Source organism: Ambystoma mexicanum, chromosome 2q (assembly GCF_040938575.1).
Source record: "Ambystoma mexicanum isolate Mex_15411 chromosome 2q, UKY_AmexF1_1, whole genome shotgun sequence".
In the NCBI taxonomy this organism is placed as follows: domain Eukaryota; kingdom Metazoa; phylum Chordata; class Amphibia; order Caudata; family Ambystomatidae; genus Ambystoma; species Ambystoma mexicanum.
Window position 1 is genome coordinate 905,117,666 of NC_090924.1, and position 22,373 is coordinate 905,140,038.

Here is a 22,373-nt window from a genome sequence, read left to right on the forward strand (position 1 = left end):
TTATTTTAACTTCATAAGTCACGATGAAGCAATTGTGTTTATAAAACATTCAATTTTCTCCAGTATCACGGTAGTATGGTATTAGAGAAAGCTGTTTGAAGTACTGACGTTTTAAGTACATTTACAATAGGTTTACTTCCCTATACAGGTGTGAGATAGTGAATGATTTACTAGGTGCAGGTCACTTGACTGTAGACAATAGCCAGCTTGCATTGGTCTCCTGTAGCTTTGAATGCTAAATAATATCCTCAGGCTCTGTCCACTCTACACCCAAATGCATAGTGTTCTCAAAATATGCGGGTGCAGCTTTTACTAAGCATGCATGTGACTTTCGCTAAACGTGTTATTTGCAATCTGTATGTATGTATGTGTGGGGGTGAGACACTTGGAATACAGCAAAGTATTCATCTTTAAATTCACTTGTATGTGCTATTTTCAAGCTTGTATGTGTAACTTTCCACCTATATGTCTGCACAAATGTAATGCATTTGTGTGGTTTTCACCCCCCGTGTATTTGCAGACTGAAGGTGTACTATTCTCATGTACAATGTTAAAACTCCTTCCCTTCCACATTACACATGCGTCTGCCTGTGCATTGAAAGATGGGGAATGTGGGGATTTGTACTTCACACAATTCTTAATAAACCAAATTATTTATTTATGCTAATTTCTGTTGCGCCAACATCTGATCTGATTATGGCTTCCACCGGCTGCATTAATGCACGATCTCTCAGACAATAGTATGCAGCTACTCATACTAGGGTCCAAAGAACTCTAGACCGGCTTACGCAACAAATAATATTTTCAATAGTACTTTAACAAATGCAATTGAATATTGAAATGGTGCCATATTTAAATTTCGTTTTTCATACAAAATAGATTGGTATGTAAAGAAATAACATCTCGCTTTGTGTTCAAGGTAGATGGAGGAACACCTAGCATTGAGATATCAGCACCTATGTTTCTCTTTATTGCCTCCAGATTTTACTCTGTGCCATCTATTTGAAGAATTGGGACTGGCAGGGTTTTCATTTACCTTTTTGAGTCTAGCATCTGATTTTTGAGAGCCAGCGAGGAACTGTCGACCTGGAATCACTCATTCAGCAAACTCTTAGTTGGATATTTGGAAATCAATCGCCCATGGAATGGTCATCCTTCTCTCAATGGACTGACCATCTTCTCTCCTTGGATCAGTCCTCCAATATTCCATAATCCTCCTACCCTTCTCTCCTATTGTACTATTGGCATAAAATGATATATCATTATGACACCACCTCTGCTTTGTGACAGAGGTGTTGCTTTCCAGTCCCAAGATCAGTAAGGTAGGAGGGAAGACTACTCCTATTGAAGAGGCCACTTTGTTTTTATATTAATTACTGATGTCATTATGCTAAATTAATGAAACAAATATGTTCAGATTCTGTATATGGATGCGCACATTTAGACACTTCAAAGATTCTGCTATGATAAACGTTTGTGCCGTTAAGCTTTTTCAGCTATTCAGAATGTGGCATACTATATATTTTTTCATCTTTTACATATTACGTCCATCTACAAACTGTCAAAATGTTGTGTCGATTGGAGCTTGCATTGTGACACTGATCAGTTTGGTGATTAAAAATGTGATCTATGGAATTCCCCACGCGTTACTATACATCAGGTTTTCTAGTAGTTGAAGACGTGTTCCTACCGGTGGCAGTGGCGGTGCCTCAGATAAGATGTCTGTCTGCTATGCATAGTTCAGTGACCTTTCCCTTGGCCTGTGCTAATTGAGTTTTTATGAGATGCCTTGACTTTGGCAAATAATGGCAAGGCCTTTGGAGAAGAGACATCAAATCCATCAGTGTAACAGCTGGCACTATTGTTGGAACAAACTCAATCAAATGCCTTTGTATGTGAACCTTTGAAGGACTAATTTCCCTCTTTCTGACATGCATGCATAGCAGGAATAAAGCTTTAAATTAGGTTTTGGTTCTAGCCTACATTTCAGATCCCCAACACCCAGGCAGATCTACTCCCTTGAAAATATATAAGAAATATTAGTATCTTTCATGGATTATGGATCCTTACTGTGGTGCTTCGGTTGCCACGATTTTCTTTACAAAGGAATCGCCCTTTCTATTTTTGTTTTCCGTGGGGTGAGGGAGTTTATTTTTTTTCACCTTGCTGCGGCTGAGACTGGAGATTGCGAATTGAGCGGAGAAGTTAGACACTTGGGTACATACGTCTGGAGCCCTGTATTCTTTTCGCTGTCTCAAAGGTTTCTTCATGTGGAGCACCCCTTTTGTACAGTTGTCCTACTAGCGTCGGAAGAGAGGACAAAACATGCTGAGGCAGTAGCATCTGTGAATTAAGTGCATCTGGGATTGCAGGTGTTGTGTTCAGCAGCATTGGTGTTGGGCCTACCGGTGTCTGCTGTGGGGCCGCTTGTGTTTGGATCCCTTGCTTTGGAGGGAGAGGAGGTTCTGAGTAGTCATCTTCCTCAAAAAACACAGGTGAATACCCCTGTTCGAACTCAATCTGGTACGCCAGAATTTGGTCAGGGTAATTGTTTTTGGCTGAGGTGTCCTTCTGTGATGTGTCATAGTTGGTGATTTGTGTGGTTTTGCCGTCTTTTTCTGCACCGCCGACCAAGGTAATGGACGATGTCGACACCTGTTTTCTGGTCGTTGGCGATGTACTCAATGGGACACCTTGATTTCCTGTCTACGGGGTTGTCAACAAGTGTGCGCTGGATGGTGGCATTTCATGTGCCGTTGACGACCGTGTATTGGTTGATCTACCGTGCACAGTTGGCGAGGTTGTCTTTATCGTGGACAGGGTTGCCGTCAAAGAGCGGTTTGGTTTCTACATGGTTAGTACCATTGATTATCCCGCCGACTGGGAAGGTGATGTTGGAGCCCCTGTGACTTTGGCTGTGTTTTCCGTCGTCGACGAGGATTCCTTAGAAACCTCTTCACTCCGTATTTTGCCCATAGACAAGGTCATTGGCACCATCCTTGGTGAACAGGCGGGAAGTGCGGTATGGTCTGGATATTCTGGCCTTTTCTTTTTAAAATGAGAAGGCAGCAATCTCTCTTCAGACCTGGCCCTTCTTTTAGCAAAGGCCTTAACCCCACTGCTGGTGGCCGCCACGCTTTTAGATGATTCAGCCTCAGAAGGGAAGCACTTCACTTCATTTAGATAACAAACCTGTCTGGTACCTATCTCTGTGTTTTGGCACTGAAAGCGCTGCATATTTTGTAGTCTTCTTGTATATCTTTGGGGTAGAGGCAATAAAAACATTCATAGTGCCTATCCCCCTCATATACATTATTTAAGCCACAGTTCTCATATGGCTTAAATCCAGATTTATTTGCCTTTTCCTCGATGGGAAGCCCTCTCACTTATCTGAATAAGCGGCAGAAGACAACTGTTAATTGTAGAATCTCAGATTTTTAAGTAGAATAGAGTTTTCTCTCAGGAGAAAAGGAGGTTGAGGACTCAACATGGCGTGTGGTTAGAATCTGAAGATGGCCTCTAGAGTGGGGCTACATACTCGATGGCCCATTGGCTGAGACACAAAACACCCAAAATGACAGTGATGGGCTGCAAAAGTGAACCAGTTCTTCTTTATTCAATATTGTAATCTAAGGTTACCAAGGATTTCCAGCCTGACGGGGAATATTTAAAGCATTGAATCCATGAAAGATCCAATGCTGGATAAAGTGATCTTTTACATAATGCTGTAATAGGCTTTATGATGTTTTGACATTCTTATACTCCGACATAATGAAGACTGCAGCTTAAATATGATTTGTATTTAAGGATTGGGTTGTGAGAATTAGTGTTTTAGAGAGTCAGGCTGGGTTCTTATCATATTCTAGATTGCTTATGCCTTGTTTTAGTGTTTTTTACATAGGGAAAGTTCCTGTATAAATATGCTTATGCTTCATTCACGAAATGTCATCCGTATCAATAAGGCAACAATTCAGTGTTTTGGTAGTGAGATGTTTTGAATTCGGGATTTTCTTCAGCACTACAATCCAGTCAATCCAGTAAAACATTGGAAATATTATGTTATTGCACGCACATGCATGCACCTATTTTGGTCTATATGTTCCCAAGAAATGACGACATTGCTAACTCGTGCCTTCATTCAGGAAGGCCTTTTTCAGTTCACTTTATTTTAGCACATTCGTTTTGTTTCAAAGTTTGACGACGTGTTCCTGGAGTCTTTCTCTGCAAATTTCCACTCCTCGTTTGACGGTAGACCAAGTAGGAGGGCGCTGGTATCATCGCTGGCTCAGGGTGCAAGCCCCTGGGAACCAAATACTGGAAACTGCACCCATGAAAAGGAGCCTTGTACTTATCAGGTTGTTTTGTGTTGCTGGAGCCATTTTCACTGAAACTTGAGTCCTTAAGAAGCAGGCAATTATTTGTGATACTCCCAGGGGGGGTCTCTATGGTCCGGGGGTAGATATTCTTTGTAGGGGATGATTTACCATGTGTCCTGCTCTGCTACAGCTTAAGCTGACACTATTGGTTTATTCGACCTCTAGAACACTTCTTGGTAGTCTACTCTGGCCTTCCTTGTGGTTGATGGCTGTGGAATCGACCTGTGGGGGTAGATCTGATTTACCCTAAAGCGGATGGCCCATTGAGTGTTCTCACATTCGATCATATGGAACAAAGTCCTGCTCTGCATTTCTAAAATGGGACTGCATTTTTCACTTTGTGTCTGTCTAAAAAAATATATTCGATCTCATGTTAAACAATTCAATGGATGGATGAAATTCAACTAGATACAACAAACAAGTCCATAAGATTAGGGTTCCTTTATTTAACATGTTCAAACAGTATGGTCTCATAGCAAGGGTCAAATGAGCTCTCACAAATGATGGAAACCGGAATTCCAGAGACCTCAAAGCCCTACTTTGGTGCAATGTAGCCTCCCAAAGCCCTGGGCGTTCGAGTATTATGTCTCGTCTATTCAACTAGATCCGAATACCCCTGCGAATTTGAATTTGCAAGAATCCCTGTAATTTCTCCCGTAGGGAGCAGATGAAAGTAAAATCCCCCCAAAAAGATATGCAAACGTGTATTAGGAAATTTGCCTGAATAAGACCAGATTTGCTGGATTTTTTCTTCTCGCCAGAAGATCCTTATAATAGATGTCCTAATGAGGCAGCCCTAGCCTCGGATCATTTTCTTTTTAACATGGAGAGAGGGACAGAATCTTTTGGGATAGTCAGAATGTACTTCCGGTTCACAAATGAGGAATCTTCCAGAGGTACTGAAATGCTTGATGGGACGTACTCAAATGCTTGATGGGACCAACTCCAGGTTTGGGCTTGATTACATCGAGACGTCATTTGAATTACCAAGGAATGTGGGAGCCCCTCTACAGAGAACGAGCATGGGTCAAATGTATTTATGTATTCATTGGAAATTTGTATGGCGCCTATACTCAAGTGTTTCCAGGCGCAACTAGACAAGATTGTTAGTCAAGGGAATAACAACAAAAAACAAGACTGTTATATTGGGCTTGTGGCAATCCTACAGTGCGAGTGCTTGAGAAGGTGGTAAGTGCACAGGGTGAGGGGCGTAGAGGGAGAAGGGCAGGGAAGTGCTGCGGGGGGCAAGAAGGTAAGTGCGACGGGGGAATAGTGGGAAAGGGAGGATGAGTGCGGTGGGCAGGGTGGACAAGTTGGGGTAGTCTGGTAAAAGGAGCCCGGTGGCAAGTTCTGGCAAAGGTAGCAGGGGGGACTGGTGGGGGATGGTCAGGCCGCTGTATGACTCTGAAGGGACCGGTCCCCAGTCGTAGTGGCATAGGAAGAGTTAGCACGGAAGGGGGCAAGGAAAGGAAGAGGATTAAAGGAAAGTCTTGAAGTGTTCAGAACTTTAGAAGATCCGGCGAAAAGCAGCTCTTGGGTATCCAGCATTAACCAGTGTCCAGGTGCTACCACTGAGGAACAAGGACCTAGTACATTGCTTTCCGCAAATCTAACTTTCACATAAGATGGAAACATATAATTTTGTCATTATTTATGGCCACTTATGTTCTACATTTTGTAAAGCTGTCTCAAACGTAGCAACTGGTAGCTGTTGCTGTCAAGCTAACTAGGCTCATCTAGGCTACAAGCGGGAGCTAAATGGCTCCCAGCTCCCCTCAATTTCAAACCCTGCAGTAGTCGAGCCTAGAGAGAAACCTGGTTCTGGAGACCTTGAGCTTCTGGGTGAAGGTGAGTAAAGGTAGAATGCCTCTGAGAAGATGCAACTGAAGGTTGGACCCGGTTCTATGGAGTTTCTTCCACTCAGGAGGGTCTACGACTGCGTTTTAGCTCACAGCACCCTTCACAGAGGAGAAATATCTATTTGCATATCAGTCTTTGTCCCACCCACAAGGGCAGTCAAGCACCGAAAATGCTAGGCAAATTTCCTCTAAACAAAAGTACCATCAGCAACCCAAGACACGTGTTTCAGCCTAATCTGGCCTCATTAATGAGGTGAATATGAGCATCTCTAAGACCCAGTGAGCAAGGGGTCCACGTCTGGATTACCCTGGGTTACTTAGGGTGAAACCCCAAGTGTTACAAAGTTGCCAAGGAGTGTGGGAGACCCTCTACTAAGAACGAGCATTGGTCAAATACCCAGTTCTATGGAATTACTTCCACTCAGGAGGGTCTACAATCGTGTTTTAGCTCACTGCACCTATCATTTGAGTACAGACCTGCTCTACTTTGAATAATGTCTTGAAAGGTGAAAGAGGTAACGGGAAAAACCTACTTGGGCGATTCAGGGCCAAGTTTAATGGCTACTGAAGGCAAGCCCCTGCACGCTCACACCAGAAAAAATACAGCCCGATAGGGAAAAAGGCCCAAGACACGCTTGCAAGGATAACAAGTATATATTTCTACAAAAATAGGAATGCATCAGTAAATAACTATTCTGCGGACGAACGTTCTGAGGTCCGTTGGCATGTGCGGCACATTATAAGCACAAACCGCGTCACTAGTGACGTAATCATATATAGTACAATTCTACAATACTAATTGGAGGTGGCCTATAGATTTAGGGCCTGCTCCATATGGGATGTCGGGCCATTGGTCCACCTTAATCTGTCCATCTTTGTTCACGTGGGTGCTGTCGAGCTAGTCATTCGTGGTGAGCTGACCTATTAGCTACTCTGACACACAATGTTATTCTTATGATTGTAACAATGCACCTGGCAGATACAGGATGGGCTCTGGGGAGAGCAGAGTTCACACTAACTTTCACACACTTGACTCGCTGCCAGACAGATCAGCAACCCCCAAGGTCCTCCACCTTAGTTGTGGGCTATAATTCTGATACCACCCTGCACCTTGCTGCACAAATCCTGTGACCCATTCCTGAAGGCACGATAGCCTTGCCTTCTTATCTTAGTGATCAATCGAGGTGTGCACAGGTTTTATGGTCTGGGTTTGGATGGTGCTGTGGCATGCGGGGATCATAGGATGAAAGCATGGCAAAGCCAGTGGCCGAAGAGAGCCGGAACGGTTAGGAGAGCTGTTCCACTACTTTTATTTTTTTACTGTTCACAGTTCCAATGCTTTTTCACACTTCACTTTAACACTCAATAGCAGTTTCAGATAAAATCAGAGGTGTGCAGTCATAATGTCGACATCAATAATGTCGACAGTCAAAATGTCGACAAATTAATGTCGAAAATCAATAATGTCGACATACAAAAATGTCGACATTTTACATTAATGTCGACATTTTTTCGAAATGTATAAATAAATAAATATATATTTATTGTTGTGTTGTATGTGTTGAGTATGAGGGGTGGGGGGTTGCAGGGGGTATTGGGTGAGAGGGGTTGGGGGGGACATCCCCATAGTAAATGATATTCTTTTTATTTATTTGTTTATTTCTTTATTGAATAATAAATAAATATATAATTACTATGTGTTGGGAATGAGGGTGAGAGGGTGGTTGGGGGGGGTGTGGGGGGGTGTCAGGGGGGTGTTGGGTGAGGGGGGGTTGGGGGGGGGGACCCCCCCCCCATAGTAAATGATACTTTTTGTTGGTTATTTATTTATTGAAAAAATAAATAAATATATAAATAATTAGAATGTGTTGCATATGAGGGGTGGGAGGGTGGTGGTGTGGGGTGTGGGGGGGTTGCAGGAGGGTGTTGGGTGAGGTGTTGATAGTGTTAAGGGTTTATAGTCATATTGTCGAAAAAAAGTCGACATTTTTTTTTCGACATTATGACTTTTTACATTAAAAGTATAGAATGTCGACATTATTATTTTCGACATTATTTTTTCGACATTTTTGTCTGTCGACATTTTTTTGTCGACATTATGACTATAAACCAAAATCAGATATTTGAACCCTTGAAAAAATGTGTTGCATGTTGCTCCATTTCTGCCTACTCTGTCCCCTGCTGGGGTCACAGCTCCACTACGTTTTTTTAGATCACTGGGCAAAGCTGTATTTCCCATGTGGGGATCGTTTGGTGCTGGAGGGCCTTGATATCTGTTCCATCGGATGGTACTGCCAAGAGGCGCTATGTTCCCTTCCCATAACCTCGCAGGGCGCATTCTTCCCAGGCGCGAGGGCCTGTAACTTTCTGCACAATGGAGGAGGTTGCGAATCTGAGACCTGGCAAGGGTGTGGGGCTGGTGTTCACGCTCATGCAAGGGGCCTAATACAAAATGCTGTTTGGCACGCTTGGGCCTAAAGTCTAAGATGGCTGCCATCTGCCAAGATGGCGTTCACACCTGTATCTACTGTATAGCTTATAATGCATGCACTAAGGTGATTGCACACCTCCCCCTTATGTGCACGCCCCTGCTCACTGGATGTGCTCTATTAGCATCTAGTTCTTGTCTGGTATCGCCTGGGGGGTGGGAAGACCCTCTCTCCTTCCCAACATTACCTAACCTATTTGGACACATACAGCTTTCCTGAAGCACTGCATCCCTTGAATAGAAAAGGTGACTGGGGAAAACCTACAAATTCGACCTTGTCCTCTGTAGGCTGTAGGTGAAATAGCCCATTGGGACGCAGGGCAAGGTTGGTTACTGGAGAGGTGAAAAAAAACCTCGGCTGAAGAACAATGCTGCGATCATTGCTAGAATCCACCAACAACTGAAGCAGGAGATCGTAGCTGACTCGCTGCATAGTATGGTTTCATTTTGCGTTGACACTGCAGAATCGGAGGACACAGGGAAGCAGATTGTTCATATTAGCACAGTAGGAATGTTCATCATGGTGGTCCTCAAGCACTGCCACAGTTTTTGAGCACCTCACCTGACACACCTGCAAAATTCCCACGTTCTGTAGTCTCTGCATTCCTTGCTGCTCGCTGGGCCATTTGTGTGGTTGGCAATGTGTGAACGGCTGCTGCATTGAAAACATTACTGCCTACGGTCAAAGGGTGTGCATTGTGCAGGCAGCATTTCGTGAGGCACAGGCCTTGGCCCTTTTTTATTGTAACCTTTGCGGGCAGTAGAGAATGGGTTCCTCGCTGTGCACTCTTCCTCAGTGGAGGCTGACTTGGTGGACTCCTTCATACATCCTATTGAATGTTGTCCAGTCTTTGAAACGGATAAATCTTTGTGCATCCACAAGGCTTTCAAGACTTTTGGGCGATAGAAATGTGGAATAAGTTATTCTCTGACAAGTTGATGGGCAATGGCTCCATATGTAAATGTACTCGCTGCGGTGAATTCAGTTGAGAACTGAAGTCTGGTGTGGAACTTGAATAATTCCAGAACCAAATTGAGCTATTTTCCAAAAAGGTGTTCAATGGGGGCCAATGCTTCAGCATAGGCTAAGTCTAGCATGAAGTTGTTAGCCTGCTTCTGTTTAGGTTCAAGATAGGGCAAGTTGTAACCTTCAGCCCCTAGAGCAGTCAGTAAGAATGTCAGTTTTGTACTGGGTGCCAACTCTAGCCAATCATCGTTGGCCTAGATAAAACGCAAATGTGGGCTTCCGCTGCTCATAGGGAATCGCTAACGTACCTGGACACCGCAGATGTGAAATAAGTGAGCTCACTCAATGCATGATGATGCCAGATATGGTGTGACGCATTGCAATTGGTGCCCATAATAATTAAAAGTGAAATGGGAGAACAAAAGGATGTGTACCACTGAATGGTTATGATGAGCGTCCCAAATGTTGCCAAAATGGTATTCTTAAGTGTTACTGCTTGGTGCCCGCATATGCAGGTGAATGAAAGCTGCTGGCTGGATTTAAGTTCAAACAGGAACTTTATAGCATACAGGTTAAGTGGCACCGGCTCTGAGGACTGGGCACACAAGTTCCAGGATGCAAGCACTGTTAGAAGCAAGGGGCAGTTATAAAGTTCTGGTTGCATTTTTTGCAGAGACTGAGTTAACCTTGTTAGAAGAGGAGAGGGGTGTTGGGTGGTGGTGTGCATGCACAGAAGTGCAGGAGGTTCCTTAAATAGCCCGCCGCTGTCTTTGGTAGTTGCGACCAGGATGATGATTGGGATCTGCAGCTTTACTGTGCCCCTTATAAACGAATCCTTGTTCCCCCTCCCATTCGAATATCTTCCTCTCCCGGGAACTTCTTAAGCTACCTCTAATGGTTTATCCCTACCTAGTTTAATCGTGGAGCTTATTCTCATCTGTTCACTGTGTCCGTTCTATGTCGACATTATCCCCACCTTCCCACTGTGTTTTTTCCACATTCGGAATCTTTCTCTTCTGTCGCCTTAAACTGAAGAGATCAAGTGCATAGTCGTTGTGTCCACTCTCCGCCTTCCGTTTTGAGGTGTTCCCTTGATTACTCTCGGTGGTGCACGTTCATCTCTCCGATTCGCCTCCTGTTTCTCCCTTATTCTCCTGTTTCTCCCTTAAATCTCCTGTACTTTCAGATGATCTGTTGAAATGCTATAACTTCTTCGGGGGCCATGTCCTGTCTACACCACTGTGAAATGCCCTCTCGGGTTCCTCGTCCTATTTATGACCCCCCCCCCTCCGTATATGTGTAGCCCCCTCTGATCTCCGCGTTTCGATTCCCTCCTGCTGTCCATGCGCTCTTCACTTTTGAGTCTCTTCACAGTGACTGCTATCCCTAGCCTTCTCAGAGGCTGCGTTTCTGAAGCTCCGTGTGCTAGCTGCACTTTCCCCTCCCCCTCTCTTCATTGCCAGACTCTGGCGGGATGCCAAGTGTAAGGAGGTTGCCATGGCAACCACGAGATTGGTTGTGCTCGGGCACTAGCGGGCGTCAGTTTTTGTTGTTTTTTTGCAATCAATAAAATTGTGTTTCCACCACATTACTGTCGCTGATTCCTGCCTCACAGCGACCCGCCTGTAAAGTCCACCTAAATGTGTTTATATGAAGATGCGTGGCGACGGTAAAAGATAGATTTAGATCTTTGTTTCCCTTTGTTTTGATGTGCGCTAGTCATCACGGATAGAAGTCGTGCAAACATGCTGAAATATAAATGCAATTGTAACTATACGTGGTGTATTGGAAGGAGGGCGATTTGTAATCTTCTAATCCGTACGGTTGTTGATGTGGCCGCTGTCTTTGTGTGCTGGGATGAGACCGTTCACGGCGAGATTCTGAACACTGAATTCAGAACCGTCGGCTGACTGGGAAGGTTGAGCTAAAGCGTACATGATCGGTATGAAAATAACTAGCTGAGTTTGTGTGTGGAGGGGCGGTTGGGGTGGGGGGCGGTATATAGAGGAGGGGTGTTGTAACAAAGCAGCTTGGTGCTTCAAATCGTATAATTGGAACAGTAACCACCCACAACAGGTTTTTCCCGAACACTGACTTATTTGCTAGACACTGGCATGAGCTTTTAGGCTGCTGTCGGTCCAAGATCTACCAAAGAATGGATGTTCAGCCTTAGCGCGATTCTTTAGGGAGCAGATTTACCAGTTTATAGTTGTAACGTCCACCCAGTTCCCACTTATGTGGTCCTAGATACAGCTGGACTGGATCACCAGTCTTACGATTTGAATCTGGCTCTCAATGCTCGTCGGACTGTGGTAGATAAGCCAGAAATCTATAGAGAAACCTGCTGATGGCACATTGTTTGGCTTTCAGGTCAGTTTGTAAAGCAAAAATGCATCGCACCACCAGAATCAAGATCACGGAGCTCAACCCGCATTTGATGTGTGTGCTTTGCGGTGGATATTTCATTGATGCGACGACCATTATTGAGTGCCTACATTCCTGTGAGTACCTATCACCTCTTGCCCTTAACCGTGTGTACGTTAACCCGTTAAACAGCAGTTTCATGAAACTATATCTTACTCGAGAACACGAAGTGATTGCTAGTCAATTAAACAGGAATTATGCAATGGACGCATGAATGATGTATTGCTGATTGCCCTAGTCGCAAAACTGAACTACATTTATTTTAGTAAACGTGTAGAAATCATTTGGTTATTTACCCGACAAAGCTCTTTTCCTGGCTGGTGACATGATTGTTCTCTACTGTGGGGATGTGAACCCCCTTCAAAACTAGTGTCGGTTTTTGCACACTAAACTTATGCCCCTTGGCTTTTGACTTTATCTGTCTAGTTTTTTTTCTTTCTTGCAGTTTGTAAAACATGCATCGTGCGTTACTTGGAGACCAGCAAGTATTGCCCAATATGTGACGTTCAAGTGCACAAAACCAGGCCCCTCCTTAACATTAGGTAAGCATTTTTCATGATGCTGCTAATTGGTGTATACTGAGGGGTGTAAGCCCCCGCCTGTTGCTATAACAGTAAAGACCCACTTGCGGGAGAATCGCTCTGCTATGGTTTCTAATGACCTATGTGGAGAGAAATGTAAGCTTTCAAAATAACCTACTTGTTGGTGTAGTAAGAATGTATCTTTGAAAATTGCCTGCTTAATGCAACGTGTACTTTCTCCGAATAAGTCTTCCGTGTGCTCTGAAATACGTCTGTATGAGCACGATACAAATATCATAACTTATGCCTGGTTTTGTAACCTCTGTACTGATGTTCGTTGGGAAATTTTGTATGGGTCATGCCATAAATGAGAGTAGGACAACGTTACTTTTTACCGGCGTCTGTTTAAACGGTGATCTCTCGAAACGTGCTGAAAAAAACGCCTTTGCCAGTAAGGTTGATTGGAATAAAACAAATAGAGGAGATAGTTTAAGGGTTAAATAAAGAGTGGTAGGAAGGGGTAGTGTGCGTGAGGCAAATGGCCACCTTAAAAGAAATTGTAAAGGATGACCTTAAACTGCGAAATGTGGTCAGCCTTATTGGCAAAGTCGTTTTAAAAGACTGTCGTATGGACAGCTTAGACTGCACGTTGCTCAATATCTACTTTAATTGTATTTCGAGTTCATGTTTTTTATTCTTCTTTTTTGGTTAACAGGGCAGATAAAACTCTTCAGGACATTGTGTACAAACTGGTGCCAGGCCTTTTTAAAAGTAAGTGACTATTCGGTAGTAACACACTGGCTGTCTGCTTTGTAATTTAACAGTTTAGCAACATTGTGCTTTCCGCCTTAGATGAAATGAAACGAAGGCGTGATTTCTATGCAGCTCACCCGTCTGCTGATGGTAAATATAACCTCATTTGTTTACCAGACAAATGGTCACGCTGTTTAGTTGCAGAGTTTAAACCTTTCCCGTGTCTCCGCTTCCCCATCCCCCACATCCACCCCCACCGCCAACTGTGTTCTAGCTTGCCTAAAGAACAGCCTTGATGAAATGTGTTCAGTGGTTGACTTGGCTTCCTCCATGCAATGTACAACATTGAATGGAGGGAGCCAAGTCAGCCACTGAACACATTTCGTGTCCTTGGTCCAGCATCTTTACTTGTTTAGTACTTTTTTTGTAATGCGTACTCCTTGCATTTTTTTTAACAAGTTGACATTTTAAAACATACCCTTTTCCACCGACATTGTCATGCTCTATATGTGGGCGTGTCTTGTGTAGGTAGTGCACTTTTGAGGCCTGACTGAATAAACTGAATTATTTCCATGCACATGCTTTCAAAATGTGTCTGCAGTTGCCAACGGATCCAATGAAGACAGGGGCGAAGTTGCAGATGAGGACAAGAGAATAATAACGGATGATGAGATCATCAGCCTATCTATAGAGTTCTTCGACCAAAATAGGCAAGTATTTATGTTGGTATGCTAAACTTCAGCTGAACCTTATAAATAATGTAAACCAGTTTGAACATAAGGCATGCGCAATGGCACCTATCAACTTGCATAATGTGCTTAAAATAGAATATACATTAAATGTGACCAGTAAACTTGTAAAACATCGACTCTGGCAGCACAGACATCAACAGTAATATGTTAATTGCATTCTGACAGGTGGTCCAGGGGTTCCATACACTCCGCCCCCATGGCGGTGAGGCACCCTGCCATGCCTCCCTGCCATGCCCTTTTTGGGCGGGAGATACGAGCAGGCCCCTTCGCACCTGCACCAACTGCCTCCTGATCCCGCACAGCCCCCCACTGGCCCGACATCCTCGCAGTGAAAGGCAACCAGACTTCACCACTGTACCATTACAGCCCCTACCCTATTGTCTGACCATGCTGCTAGTTGCACCATGGTCAGACAATAGGGAGGGAGGTCACAGGGGACCTGGTCACAAAGGGGTTGGACGCCGAAGCAGGGGCAGTCCTTTTGGACCCCCTCCCCTGCAAGGGGGAGATGGAGGGGAGAAAAAAGAACATGCTGGGCATACAACTCTAAGACATGTACATGGGCAGTGTGCAAATCTAAGCATGCATACTCATGTTGCGGGTTTCCAGGACACCCTGAACAGAGATATAAGGGGGGGGATAGGGAGTTCAAGAAAAGTGAGTGAGGTAACTCATGTCGTGGGCACCCCGGCTGGCCACAGCAATCAGAGGGGATATACTCAGATTGTTGGTTAAAAAATCCAGCTTCATTAGCATGCAATAACACGGTGCTAATGGAAAAGATTGAAAAGGAAAGGGAATTGGAGGGCCATTTTGGGACCTACCTCTCATCTTGTATTTGCTCCCCGGTAGGGATTGTGCCCAAAAAAGGAGGGAAAGTTCAGGAGGATTCACAGTCTGTCCTTTCCAAAAGGGGCATCAGTAAATGATGTAATTGATGAGGATATATGTGCCGTGAGATATGCATCATTTGACGCCTTGAATCGACGTAGAGGACTAGGAAAGGGAGCAGTGTTAGCAAAAGCGGATATTGAATCAGCATTCCGGCTACTGCCGGTTCACCTTGATGATTACAGGCTACTAGGTTTCCAGGCGAAAGGATTATTCTATTTTGACAAATGTTTGCCAATGGGGTGCTCCGTCTCGTGCAGCTACTATGCAACATTCAGCTCATTCTTAGAATGGGCCACAAAGGAGGAGCTAAGAGGAGTAAGAGTAGTTGCTAAAAGTTGCTGCGGAGGGGGAGCAGAGACTGGCAGCAGGAAATCGGAGGAGATGGAGGCCAATGCTCACTCTTCTGGTCGGCCTTAAATGGCGTTTTTCGCACCACCATTCCCTCTCCACGCCCGCAAAAGGTGCCCGGCCCACCCTCTGCCCATTAGCGCTAGTCTGTTCCTGGCCAGATGCCTTTTGTCATATTGGTCACGCCAAGGGGCAAGAAAAGGAGGGGTATGTGGGAGCAGCAATGAGTTCCCCCACGCCCACCTCAGCCTGAGACTGGGCCCCTCCCCCCCCCAGAGGCTGCCTGAGTCTTCCACCATTGTCAGCACCTGCCCAACCCGGCTGCCTCTCCTTTTTGAACGCACTCTGTTAACCTTTTACTTTGGTAATGAGGATCATGTAATGTGATGTGTGCGATCAAAATTATTTGTGAATTATTTCTCTTTCCTGTTTATTTGGATTTTCCTAAGATCGGGACTGGAGGGATACAGCAAAGAAGTGGAGAAGTCAAAGGAAGAGGTAAGTAGCTATCATTTGGCAGCCAAGACATGCTTTAAAAAATTAAACCAACAATGGGTATTGACCTTCCATTTACCCAGTGAATGGGGTGGAATGCAAATTATTTGAGACGTTGTATAGCAGCTGGCACATGTTTGGTTTAGGTTTGAGACAACTGTTGCCAATTTATTGAAATGTGGTCCTATTTGGAATGAACTGGTAAGTCTACACGACTTTGGTTTGTTCTAAATGGATTGAAATCTGCATGTTATAAAGTCCTACGAGATGTACCTTCTAGAGTTGCGACTATTTCTTCTATTTATCTACAGGTGAACGACAAACGGTATTTGCGCTGCCCGGCAGCAATGACGGTCATGCATCTAAGAAAGTTCCTAAGAAGTAAAATGGATATTCCCAGTAGTTTTCAGGTAATGCTGCCGTTTCTCTCTGTTCATTGTGTAACAGTTTATAGAGAAGCCCCCCTCAACACGGGGAGTCCCTTGTCCCTTCCCTCCCCACTCTAGTGGTTATTCAACCAACTGTTTAACAGATTCTTTTTTTTTAGCCCTATCTCGGACACATATCATGCCCCTTGGATCCCTTGTCCCTGAGCGAACAATGAGCCAAGAACCTGGCTGGTGTACAGGAAATATATTGGTATTTCAATTAAAAGTAATAGAAATTAAAAGAAATGAGCACGAAAATGTTAAAAAAAAAAAAACTTTATCCGTGGCACAACACAGTCAACTTCTCTCAGCATAAATAAATCACAATAGTGAGTTAAAAAGACACAATCGCAATTATTCACTTTCTGTAAATTTTACTTCACAAAATAACACTGGTCAATAACTAAGGCATTTATGTACCGTTGTGCGATTTTGATTTTCCTGCAGGCTTAAAAGGCTAGCAGTAGGATTTCAATATTGGTAAAAATACATATGGCAATTATAATTTCGCCCACACTTTTGGTTAAAAATAAACAGTGGGTGATTTATCTCTTTAGTTTCCAGACACCCCCCCCCTTGCTTCCTTGCTTTGGTCTAGGTTGGGAAGTCAGACCGAAAAATTGAAATGCTTTGGGGAATTTGGGATTTCAGACCCCCCCCCCCTTAATGAAGGGCCTGTGTTGGGGAAGCTTGATAAAAAGGGTGGACCGATTTAAGAACTCCCCTCTGCCTTAAAGAAGTCGAGGTCAGCTGGACAACAAGGATTACCAAATTAAATTATAGGCTATAGTTTTCAGCACATACTGGGAAGTGAGCTTTGTTCATTTCGATTATTTTTTAGTTATTTATTTTTCAACAAAATTCCCCCTGTGGTGTTCTGCCAAATGGGGGAATTCATTAAATTAATATTTTTTGTTACATAGGCTAAGGATCTACACAGTTTTGCCCCCCACTCACCCACTATAAAGGGAAAGTATTCAAGGCAAGCAGACTCTTCCCCCCACCCTCACCTTTTGGTTTACCAGGGCTTAATTCTACTTACATACCAAGCCTCCGTTTAAGGTTCAGGAGAGACAGCTGCATCTCAGGGGACACTGAAAAGATTGGGCAGCGGACTGTTCACTCCACTCTCCAAGATGACCTTCCGCTCTCCACCACAGGACCCAGTCCGCTTTGAGGCCTTCCTAGAAATAGACAGCTCCAACCAAATGCTCTCTCAGCAATCTCCTCTGGTGTCTCCTTACAGCTGTCAGATGGTAAGTTTCAGCAGCCTTCCTGATGGTCTGTCTCCTCTCTCTGTCCTCCTCATTTTTCTGTCTTCCCCCTTTCCTAGTGCAGTCCCCCTTATATAGCGGTGATGACACCACCAGTTTTACAGTCTTGGGAATGTACCCTGCAATACTGCTTGCCACTAGGATTGAACAGTTACCCTTCTCTTTCCACCCAAACCCAGCCTCCCAGCCAGGATTGGTTTCGGTGTCTGGAGCAACATAGGTCTATTCCCATTTATCATTATCCTTTGTTCTCCTTTGAACGTTTTGGCAAAAACGTCATAACTCTTCTAGCAAACGCCATACTAAGCATATTTTCTGATTTAGCAAATCATGGAGAATTAGATAAGCCGACCACCAAATCCGTACGATGTAGCACGGCCATGTTGCACCTTTCTGCAGTTTCCCTTAAAAGCACAACAGTTATGAATATGTAAGTTATTGAGCATATCCATAATTTCAGTTTCCACCCGCTCACCAACTCACATTTGGAACATGTTCAAATCAGCCAGAAACCTAGTTTAACTGGCCATTACAGTTCCCAGAGTCACATGTAGATACATTTTATATCCCTAAAATCGCCTAGAAATTACATAAAGAATGGTACAAAATGAAATCCATCCACATTCTGGTTGCTGAGAAAAAGGCCTAAATGAGGAGTCATTTTAACTTGATTGTGAATCTTCATGTGGGACAATTTGGCTTCCAGCCAGTTGTTTTCACTGGGTCAGCCTGTATCTTCATCAGTCTCCTTTGTGTTGGATGCTTGCTCTTTGAAGTGGGTGCCTCCATTTTAACACATATTAGTCGTGCTCCAGCCAAGGGTGACTTTCCTTGAAGTCCCTGCTTTCAGAGCCAGCAGGTTTGTAGAACACTGAATTTCAACAGTGTTGAAATTTCTATCTGAACGTTTTTATTGTGTGTGGTCATTAAATGGGAGGTGTGACATCCAGGCTGGAAGTGGGAGTTTTCCTTTGTGAAGTTTTGCCCACAGCCAGAAACAGGGTCTGCCTTTGGCTGATATTTTCCATGAAGACAAAGTGGCTCTTCAAATGTCACTGGAGTTTTATAGGTGAAACATAATATACATTTCTTTTGTCAACCCACACATCGTGATTTGTTTTCCTGACTTTCTGTGAGCAGTGATATTTTATTCACTTTTGATTCTTAAAGCCGTTTGATTTTCACACACATGTGCAGGCCTTTTTTTGTTTTCAATGTTTAAAAATCCTGTTTTCCATGTGACAGGTATCTTTGATTTCTCCTTCTTTTGTAAATTAAAATACTGCTTGTCTCATTGGTAATGACAGATAGGCAGGCCCCTTTCCACATGTCTAACTTTACTTGAAAAACAAAAGCCAGGCCGTTTCTGTTTACAATCTTGCTATTCATGTTAAAGGGACTTCTGTTTGGGGCCTTTAAATGCACCTCACAATTGGTCAGTGAGGACTTGACATAATCTACCCCAGGCGTTTATTTATTGTACTTTGCCCCTTTGATGCGCCCAGAAGTTCCAGGGTAAAACATTTTTTTCATTTGTGGTGACCGCAATGTAAGACCATACTAGTGCTGCATAACTGCTTTCATAAACACTTGTAAAGGTTTCTCTCAAGGTATTGGTAGGTATAAATACATTCATGTGCTCATCCGCTCTTTATATGTTGTACCTTCCAACCTGCACAAGCAATACTGTTGGCTTTTTTCCCACCGCATTTAAACGCCCAAGAGAGAAATATTTGCCATGCTTGCATATAGAGAAGAGAGTGAAGTTTGTAAAGCCCTAAATATTGATGTTGCATCGGGGGAGTTAAATGAACAAATGAAGAGGGATGCCATGTCGGATAAATTGTTCAATTATCAGTTATATAATTGTCTTGTTATGCAATTATCTATACTGCAGTTTATTTTGTCATGTCCATTGTTCTTTGACACTTGGCATCAATATCGAAATATACAGGTGGAAAGAGCCGAACCGTTTAGAATGGTTCCTACTCCTTTCCTGAACCCGGTTTGAAGGGGATTGACCTTTTTTTTTTCTCGCCCAAGAGGTACGATCCCCCAATATATAAGGGTGGCAAAGATGTTTGACGTTCACGTCCACCACATGTCAGGAAGACCCACATGGTCTTATTTTACTTGTGCAAAAATCACATTAAAGCTGTCATAATTTCACATTACTGCTTCTTTAGATTACTGAAATTAATGTCTTAATATAAAACAGTCTTTTCAATCAGATGGGCTGGATTTATCCCCAAATGTGGGCGGTCTTTACAACCCCCCCCCCCCCCCAGCCAAATGTCTTTCCCTGGTCAGCTTGCACAGGGGTTGCCATGACTTCCCCCTTTGAAGTCCTCCAGTTTGAATGGAAGGGAACTCGCACTTCTTTGTGAAGTGCCAATTCCCCTTGGCCCATTGTCCCTTGCTGGGGAAATGCCGGCCAGGCTGACGAGGTCGCGAATTTCCACACCTTGGCCCTTGCACATTTGTAAAGGGGCTTCCTTTCTCAGGGGGCTGGATTTCTTTGAAGTGCCTGGCTTGCCAAACTGGTTCTGGAGTCTTCAACCTTTTTTCTTTTCTTTTTCTCTTTCTTCCCCAGAACTCAAGTCCTTTTGTAAATAAATATAATATACATTTAAACCACCCCAGCCCCACACATATAATACTGTTTCTGTGCGAATATTGGGATGATTTCACATTTAGCTTTCAAAAGAGCAGTTTTTCTTGCTTTTGCTAAAACAGATTGCACATGTGTGTTTATTTCAGTTCATTTTGAGATTCCCAATACGATTTCTGTAGCACACATTTTCTTTGGCATTAACTTTCTGAAAGCTTTTCATAGCTCTGGTCAGTTTCTATACACAGCGATCTGCTTGGCAAATGGTTTCTTTGAAACTGACGCATAGCAAGTGAGAGAGAGAGCTTCTTTTGAAGTACTGCACAGGAGTTATCTTGTTTCCAAAAGTAAATTCAAGCAGTGTTTCAGTAGAAATCCAAATTATTGGCCTTTCAAATGGTTTCCCTGCAAATCAGCTGCTCTGGGAATGGTTTTGCCTCACCTCTTGCTACTCAGCAGAAATTAAACATGCCAGGAGAGGTTTCCTAGAAGGGCGCAATGTTTGTGGAAAAAGATTCCAGAGCAAATTTCAAAGCCGTCATGGGAGTCATGTACGCAGTTTTTAGTGTTCAACATGACAGAACAGAAAAAGGTGATGCTGTTCTGAGCAGAGGTCATTTTCTGCTGGATTTATATGAAAGAAGCAAATGCCATTCTTTGTAGTGGCAGTGTTGAAAGCGTGCCACCCCTGCGACAGGGAAAGAAAGCACAGCTGCTTTTGGGTGCAATGTGCAAATATGGATTTTGTTGTAGGGGGGGGAGGGTTTGTTGGGGCTGGTAAATGTACCCCACAGCTTCTGTTCTTTAGAGCCCACCAAATAGGCTGCAAGTCTTTCCTGATAACATTTTTAAATACGTTCAGAAAAGGAGTAGGAACACTTCTGAGCGGTTTGGCACTTACCGCCTGTATCTTTGATATTGAGGCAGATTTAGTAGATCGATGTGTGTTGCAGCGATAGACCTATCTTCTGCCTTTGATACTGTTAACATCAAATTCTTTTGGAAGGAACTCGCTGTGATGCTGGAAATGCATTAGAGGAACAGGGCCTCTGAATCCTTGTCCTTTATTGCTTTATCATGTATGTTCTGACTAGTTTTCCATGCAGGAGTTCACGTGGGACTCCTGGCGGTGCGGCTCTTCCTGTATTCGGTTTGGTGAACAGACCCTTGGGATACCCTTATTGCACCCATGCGTGGGGGTACAATCCTGTACTCCTAGTGTATGTTTTTGGGCACCTGTGTGTGGCCCACAGAGCACGGTATGGGCTGGTGTTAGCTCTGTGCTGAATTGACAGGTGCCCTGAGCATCCTCCATTTTAGGATGCCCAGGCCCTGTCATTGGAATCAGTAGATTCCTGATGGAGACAAGAGGGTCCCTGTGGCCTCTTACTTTCCATCACCTGTGACCTTGTTTCCCGAAGTCCCGGGAAACCCTGACTCTGTCCCTTCCCCCTGACTGGCTGTTGGGTGGAAGTTCCATATATGGTAGTGCAGGGAAGTGCCGACCAGACTGGCTGGAGCCTTCCCAACATCCGTATGTTGTGAGAACACCTGTGGGGTGGGACCTGGGTGAATGGAGCGTGTGACGAATACGCATTCTGTGTTATGGTGTTTGACACAATGACTGAGACAGCCCTGCCCGAAACTGGTATGAATCCAGTGTGTAGTGCTGAATGCAGAGTGCATGTCCGAATCCACATTCTGTGTTGTGAGTGTCTGGATGGAGAAGAATGACCTGAATGTGGCTGATTAGCTGGCTGCCTGCCTAAATGCCCTTCTGAGTGATTGGTTGCCTGAGTGTGACCCAGCAGAATGAATGGGAGATCAACTAGTATATCTGGGGGCCTTCCACTGCTGGAAATCGTTCAGAAGCTGAAGTTGTTACTTGATGCTTATTCTCGAAGCCGAGCCGGAAGAAGGTGAACCGCTGTTCCCTTCCATGTAATCGGAAAGCTGCTGTGTCTTCAAGAACTGATCCAAGAGAGGACATCGTGCACCAGCTGATCTTTGCCAAATCTCCCTGGTAGACAGACCTACGAAAGGCTGCCAACCGTAGAAGGGGACTGCCGAGGAGAACGAAGAGAAGCACCGGACAGCTGTCTCCATCCGGAGCCGCTGTGCTCCCGTTTGCCTAAGAACATTTGATCCAAGGACTCCCTTGTTCATCATCATCGACCGTTTTC

The 22,373-nt window shown here is 44.1% G+C and overlaps 1 protein-coding gene across 4 annotated transcripts in view; it reads left to right on the top strand.

Moving 5' to 3' along the window:
• Positions 1 to 22,373, top strand: part of BMI1 (BMI1 proto-oncogene, polycomb ring finger) — a 266,963-nt gene that overhangs the window by 213,890 nt on the left and 30,700 nt on the right. For 2 of the 4 annotated variants that reach the window (XM_069648187.1, XM_069648188.1), the window contains 7 exons: positions 12,061 to 12,191; positions 12,560 to 12,656; positions 13,351 to 13,406; positions 13,488 to 13,538; positions 13,990 to 14,098; positions 15,832 to 15,880; positions 16,189 to 16,287. In XM_069648187.1, coding sequence (XP_069504288.1) covers positions 12,061 to 12,191; positions 12,560 to 12,656; positions 13,351 to 13,406; positions 13,488 to 13,538; positions 13,990 to 14,098; positions 15,832 to 15,880; positions 16,189 to 16,287 — 592 coding nt within the window. Of the gene's footprint in view, positions 1 to 11,263; positions 11,360 to 12,060; positions 12,192 to 12,559; positions 12,657 to 13,350; positions 13,407 to 13,487; positions 13,539 to 13,989; positions 14,099 to 15,831; positions 15,881 to 16,188; positions 16,288 to 22,373 lie in introns of those variants that run through there. The other 2 variants (XM_069648186.1, XM_069648190.1) reach the window with 2 other exon arrangements.